General features: G+C 39.1%; 1 protein-coding gene across 2 annotated transcripts in view; it reads right to left on the bottom strand.

Moving 5' to 3' along the window:
• Positions 1-7,483, bottom strand: part of LHFPL3 (LHFPL tetraspan subfamily member 3) — a 583,489-nt gene that overhangs the window by 155,061 nt on the left and 420,945 nt on the right. For both annotated transcript variants that reach the window (XM_024115975.1, XM_055085071.1), the window contains exon 2: positions 6,718-6,954. In XM_024115975.1, coding sequence (XP_023971743.1) covers positions 6,718-6,954 — 237 coding nt within the window. The remainder of the gene's footprint in view (positions 1-6,717; positions 6,955-7,483) is intronic.

Below are 7,483 nucleotides of genomic sequence, written 5' to 3'. Positions count from 1 at the left end.
GGGAGACGCAAGAGGGAGGGGATATGAGGATATATGTATATGTATAACTGATTCACTTTGTTGTAAAGCAGAAACTAACACACCATTGTAAAGCAAATATACTCCAATAAAGATGTTAAAAAATAAATAAATAAAGTCACGGCAGAGATGAGATAGCCTGGGATATGAGCATAGATAGAGTGGAGAGATAGACAGTGAGGAATCAGCAAAGGAAACTGAGCCCAAAGAGCCACACAGAGGCAAGAGGAAATCTAGGCAAGGTCAGCTACTGGAAGCCAGCTAAAGACAGACCTTCATATGGGGCCAGTAGTCGATTGTGAAAGGCTGCTGATAAGTCAATACAAGGATTGATAATTGACTACGAAATTTAACGATTAGGAGATTGGGGGTGACCTTCATAAGACAGTGTCTGTGAAGTGCTGGGGGTGAGAACATGACTGGAGTGAGCTTATGAAACAGTGAGAGGAGAGGAATTAGAAGCTCCAAGTATATAAAACAACTCTATGAGCACTAAGGTCTGCTCCAACTGAGACTGATGTGAGCCCTTCTGAAAAAGTGTCAGGATGTATGCCATTTTTTAGAGGTACACTCTGAGATGCTTTGATGACCACGAGGACTTTGTTCAAATCCCAGTGGGAAACAGACAATTCACTATGGCCTTATTAAAGCTTTAATTCAAAGCACTTGAAGATACTTTCTTTCCTAGGCTTCCTGATCTTACCTCACCAGGTTTTTATAAAGTTACAGAGTCAAGTAAGAGGATGAGTTTTAAATCAAGGCTATCCCCCATTCTCAAGTGTATTAAACTCTTGATTAAATAATATTATCTAAAAGCTACCAAATGAAAATAAGACTATACTCTTACTTGCACAGGGTTGACTAGTCAAGTGGAAAGCAATAGAATCAGCATCCATAAAGAACTGATTACACCATGTTGTGTAATAGAAAGAACTTGAAATTTCAAGTAAAATGATTTGTGTTTGAGTCCTGGATCCACTCCTTCCTAGCTGTGAAAATTTACACAAAATATTTAACTTTTATGAGTCTTGGTTTTGACACGTAAAACTAGGATGATGATAACGACTTCACAGGATTATTCCAAAGATCAATTAAAATGTCATATGGGGGAAATGATTAGCAGTAAGTAAAGCCTGTATCAATATCATTGATTATAAATTGCTTCTACATCTATGCTTTTGGCAGATTCTCCCAACCCTACAGAGGAGGCAGAGCTGGGTATTATCATTCCCATTTTAAAGAAAGTGAAGCTGAGGCTCTGAGATGTTAAGAGACTTGTTCAAAGTCACATGACTTATAAGTGCCAGAGTTGAGACCAGAAAAAAAGTGTGTGTCTGTGATCTGGGGCCTTGTTCGCTGTCCAGGTGTTCACATGGACATCACATAGTATGGGAATCTAGTGGGGCAAGGAGCCTCCTCCGCATGGGACAGAGTTTCTAAATCTGACTCATTCTCCTCTTGGTGGTGTGCACGAGTGGGGCTGTGACGGCAGGTTCAGTGGGGAGGTACACGGCTGAGGGAGAAACACCCAGGCGTCCTGGACCTCCTTCCCCCTGACCTTTATCTTTCCCTTCTCCTAGTCACCCCTGCATTGCTAACAAGTCCCTAAAAGAGCCTTTAGTGTATTCATTGCTCTGAGGGTAGAAGCTCTTATGACTCTCAGAGCATCCTCTGAAGGTGTCCCTTGAAGTGGAATATTTTACAGCTGAAAGAAACCTCAGATGCCATTTAGGTAAGTCTGCATTTTACAGAGAAGGAAGCTGAATTCCGGGACTATTAAGATATGAACGCAAGGCTCTTCAGGTCACATCACACCAGCTCTGGGCAGTGCACACTCTTTCCACAGACCACACTGCCGCCCTCAATGAGGCCGTGGCACGGCACGGTACCTTAACTCAAAATCTTGAGGCATTTCTCAATTAGTTATTTAAGTAAAATGAATTTATTCTAACTCCCCCTATTACAGCATTAAAAAGAGCTAAGCCCTGGTGGCGCAGTGGTTGAGAGTCCGCCTGCCGATGCAGGGGACACGGGTTCGTGCCCCGGTCCGGGAAGATCCCACATGCCGCGGAGCGCCTGGGCCCGTGAGCCATGGCCGCTGAGCCTGCGCGTCCGGAGCCTGTGCTCCGCAACGGGAGAGGCCACAACGGTGGCCCGCGTACTGCCAAAAAAAAAAAAAAAAAAAAAAAGAGCTTAAACCACTTAATAAATAAGTGCAGCTGGAGTCATCTCTTGATGGACAATCATGTTTTCTCATTTGAAGTTAAAGTGCTAGAAGACAAAGTGACTTTAAAACTGCTCATGAGAGGCCCCAATTATCTGATAAGCAATTCCAAAGACCATACACATAAACGCAGAAACAGACCTCTTTATGAATGGTGTCTGACAAGGAAAGAGATATTTGTGGCAAAGGAGCTCTTGAAAATGTAATTATTTATCCTTTCACAATTAATGAAAGAAATCGAAAATGAAGCTTTCATTTCAAATCCTTTTTATCTGGATGAAACTTTAATTTTACATAATGAAACTGACTTCACAGTTCAGTGTGTTAAAATATGCAGTTTAGCAGCATATCAAGGTTAAATGCCGACTGTTGTTGGCTCATTTAGAAATCATGCTGCCCAACGCCCCAAACAAGAATGAACACCTGCCTGTCTGCTACTATCTCCAGATCCAGGGACAGCACACAGCCTGTAGGGCTGGCTCCCCAAATGCAGGGGATGCAGTTGAGTCTTCCTGCGTATGCCAACTCCTGTATAAAGTTAGTTGGATATTTAAAGTTTTCACTCCTCTTTGTTTTTCAGTGGGGCTCTTTTTTGTTTGTTTGTTAGAGCGCCATAGATGATTAACTTTCTCTCTTACAGAAGTCTGCCCTAAGACAACACTTGCATCATCAAAGTTGTTGCTTTCAGTTTGGTGAAACAATGTTAAAACTCCTTTATTCAGATTTTGCCATTTCACAATTTATGATAAATTTCAGCTTAGAGCTCTTTCAAATTATATTTACACTCTTAGAAAAGGAGGACCTTATGAAATGCTGTGGGAGGTGCGGTATGGGAACATGAAAATGGGATCGAGGTGAGTTCATTGGACATTTATCTTAAGAGACAGAGGTGGAGACGTTCATCTGTGGACCTCCCCGTTTTCCCTTTGAATAGCACCTTTGTGACAGTTAATTTATGGCTCTGGAGCATACTATGGAGCACCTTTCACCTTAAGACTCTGTAAGTGGAGTAAAGGCAACAATTAGAACTCTAGTCCCTTCCCTTCTCTGATATAGTCTGTAACAGTGATTCTTGTTTTGACCATTGGGGTGGTTGTTGGGAAAGACTTATGGATCTAAGAAATATCTTATTGTACTGAACTCATCTGGTGGCTTTCCTAGATATACAGGGCAATAGTGTTATTAGATTACAAAAGCCACATAAAGAAGAAATGATAACGAGACCTTTCAGGACAAACTTCTTCAAACTGGGGGCATATGCCACATTCGCAGGTTTATTCTTTCTATAATGGTCCTGCTACTTGTTATAAGACGTAGGTTGTTAGGATGATTGGCAGGCCATAAAACTGGAAGACTGTAAAAGATACTACAGTGTGTGTGGTGATATAACCTATATCATAACCTATTTCCTCTTCTAAGTCAAAGCTTGCGTTATGGTATTATCTGCTTCCATGATACCAGAAGGCATCATGTAGTTTATAAAATCTTCCAAAATTCCATGAGCTAGATTTGCCTCTTGTTTCATTGCATTGCCCTGGAACCCAAAGGAGACCTTAGCTATCAAAGGGCATTACGTTAGTTTTATCAGTAAAAAAAAAAATTGATAGTGAAAAACAATGTTTCAATAAGGGAAAATTTATATTAACGTAGCCATGCAAAGTACCTATATATAACCAATTTCATAATTACAACTTATTCTTTCTTACAGATCCTCAGGGAAGTGAAATCTGAGAGAAGGTAACAAAGATGTATTTAGTTTTGGTTACTGCATGCACTTCAAAGCCATTGAACTACTGGTTAGTGAAGCCAGTTCATGTTCATACACAAACATACAAACAAACCACTGGTCTTCCCTCAAACAACCTAAGTTTTTGCAAGTTTTAACTATGAACAAGTGTTTAAATAATAACAATAACGGCTACTCTCTACAACAACTGTAAATCTCCTACCGTTTCTCAGAAACATGCAGGTTTGATTACATTTTATACAAGGCTTAGAAAACCCTGCTCTGATTTTTACAAGACCCTATTGTTTACGGATCAGAACTGCCTGGGTAATAGAACTGTTGATAACATTCTCAGAGTTCCAGGAAAAGAAATTTCAATTGTGAAATAAAAATGTGGTAGAATTGAAATGTTTCATCAATATGGCCTGGTGTTCTCTGCTGCCTTATTAGATCTATCTGATTTGGTACAGATGAACTGCTACTGATTTTAGTCCTTCAGAACCAGATGGAAGAAACTCTAGAATACATCCAAATATGATACATTCAAATGGAGAAGATGATGAACACAGAAAAATTATTAACAGATAGTCCCTAAACTTTATATTGGCCTATTTTAATCTTCTTTCCCATTAATGCTTTTACAAGGTGTTTCCAATATATCATTGAGTAGAAAATGATGCTTTCTTTAATAAAGACCTAGACAGAAGGGATCACACATCCACATTTAACTGAATCAACTGGAAGAAAAGACCCATCTTGGAAACTGTTGATTATTATTCTATAAGCCTGCCTGTTCCGTCCTGAAGTATGAATTCAGGAGAACTGTCAGTTGCATGTGTGATTGTGAGTTAGAATTCTCAGTGGCCAAGTGAAAATATTCCTGGCTTTGTTATTTTTTTCTTCTGAATTTTCTTATTCTTATATGTGGTCAAAGGCTATCTGGAAAGTTAAAGGTTCTCAATATAACTTTGACTTGTACAGTGAATAAAGAGAATTCTGGGTGGTGGTGGGAATCAAGCATTTGCAGAACAAAGTAGTTTTCTTTAATTCATTCTCTAGGGAAAGGTAATTTATTCTAATATTGAGCTATCTCTACTATTAAATTTGAAGTGAAGTTATTAACAGGACAGAGACCCATCTGTGTACATCCAACAAGACACAAAGACAATAGCCAAGGGCGCCAAATTAATGAGTGCATGTGAAAGCACTTTAAACCTGCAACATGCTTTATAAGTGTAATCAGCATCTAGAAAAGGCAACTCAGAGGGAGGTAGTCATGTTTTTAGGAAGTTCAGTACTATTCCCCTATGAAAGGATTATTTTTGTGTTTAGAATATTTTTGACAGAACCAAGTCAATGAATACGTATTCTGTCTATAAATCAGAGGAATAAAGGGCTCGCGGGTGACTGCTCCTCTCCTGGACTTCTCTATTCATCTCTTTATAGTTCATGGTTTATGAGCATAAATTGTGATGCTCTAAGTATAAAGCTTGCTACACTATCATTACATGTGACATTCATGTAGATACTAATGTATGCTTATATTTGAGGCATGTTGAGGCAGTGAAGAGTTTTTCAAGTAAACACTACTTGAAATAAACTAAATTTCATAATTCAAGGATGGATTTAGTTCTTAATTAGGAATAAAAGTTAGAAGAAGGAGCCACTCAGTTGAAGGTGCTGATACAAGTCCAAAGTATTAAAGATAACATAAAGACAAAACAATTTAATGAACCTAAGGCTTTAACAAAACAGAGACAGTAAAATTCTATCCCAAGAAATTGGTTTAGAAATGTGGAAAGAAAATTAAAAGATTTATCTTGAATAACAACTTGCTAGCTCTTACTGGCACACTAGAATATTCATGTATCATTCACTAGTCAATGTCCTATTTTCTATCCTAGTTTGTGTGTGTGTGTTTTACAGAAGGCATTTTCTTTTTGAAGAGAAATTTGAGGACTTTTGATTACCCAGATAACACATTTTAAAATTCAGCTAATTAGGTAAACACTGAAATATCTAACCGTAACTATTTGTGGCCAGTATCTCTACCTCTTTCTGAGAGGCTGAGTCTGAATTCAAGTATATTGATGGTGAGCAGTTTAACAAAGACGTTTATAGATGATTCTCAGACTCCCCAGGCATTTATTTCAACCTGGAAAATAGCTGAACACGTGGCGAGAAAGCACTTGCTGTTTGGCCAAGTAGGGCCTCCCCACACCTACCCCCCCAAAAAAGTTGTTGTTTCATAGCCATTAATTCATGGAAGGAAGAAACGGGAAAAACTGTATCTAAATAACAATGGACTCAGAAAGCCTCAGAAAGGTAAACGTAAAAATACACTCTTTTAATTGTGTAAATGTCTTGAGTCTGGGAAAAGTCTGTGAACTAGACACCATTAAAAGATGCAGTATCTGCTAGTCCCAAACTCCCAATCCATCCTTCACCCAACCCTCCTCCCCCTTGGCAAACAAGGTCCTACTGTATAGCACAGGGAACTACATTCAACATCCCGCAATAAACCATAACGGAAAAGAATATGAAAAAGAATGCAGATAAATGTATAACTGAATCACTTTGCTGTACAGCAGAAATTAACACAACACTGTAAATCAACTATACTTCAATTTTTAAAAAATGCAGCAAATTAGACCCAGAGGGGGTGCACTGGTACCAGATGGGAAAGAATGCAGAGTGTCATTTTTTGTGTTTGAGATGTACAGGTAAGAGTTCCCCAAAGCAATCTTACCTTTGTTTTCTGCCTTCAGTTCCTCTGCCATCAAGCTGTCTTGTCGGTTACCAAGCACGAATGCCAGAAACGAGAGGATGAGGGCATCCAAAATCCCAATGATAGCCAGGATGTAAGCCCAGCGGACTGAACAAGCCCCAAGAGTGTACTTGTCTGTCTTTTCTCCACACATCCGTTTTACTTCATCTGAATCCCAGCCATCAGGGAAAATCATACAGCCAAGCACGAGGCAGGCAGCTTAGAGACAGAGGAAAAAAAGAGAAAAGGAGTTGACATAAATTCCATTTTAGCAAATATAGCTACTATGTGTCAAATCACTGTCCAAATTCTTGATATAAAAACCAGCAACTCTTACTGCTGTCCAACCCTGAGTGATTTTTTCCTGGTTAACTTAAAAGCAGCCCAGCACTCTGCAGTGAAAGGTGCTCTGGGAACACTCTTTTCAGTGAGACTGAGCATTATAAGAGAGGTTTAGGTATGTTGATCAATAAGAAAATACTAAAAAAAAAACAATTGAATTTGAGTGCATTTGTGAGAAGGCTTCCACTGCAAATAGGCCACAGGCAATCCTAACACTGCAGAATGACAATTCAATGCTGGCTCTGAAGAGCTATAACAGCAGCCAGATTAGGGATTAGGATAACATGGAAAATACCAGAGCATATGTTGACTTGGAGTCACAGTAAAAAACAGTTTCATATTGTGACCTCCAACACACACACACTAAAAAGTTTCTTGAAACTATACTTACCACATGCAATGCACT

The sequence above is a fragment of the Physeter macrocephalus genome, chromosome 5 (assembly GCF_002837175.3).
Source record: "Physeter macrocephalus isolate SW-GA chromosome 5, ASM283717v5, whole genome shotgun sequence".
Lineage (NCBI taxonomy): Eukaryota > Metazoa > Chordata > Mammalia > Artiodactyla > Physeteridae > Physeter > Physeter macrocephalus.
This window is presented reverse-complemented; position numbering and strand designations above follow the sequence as displayed.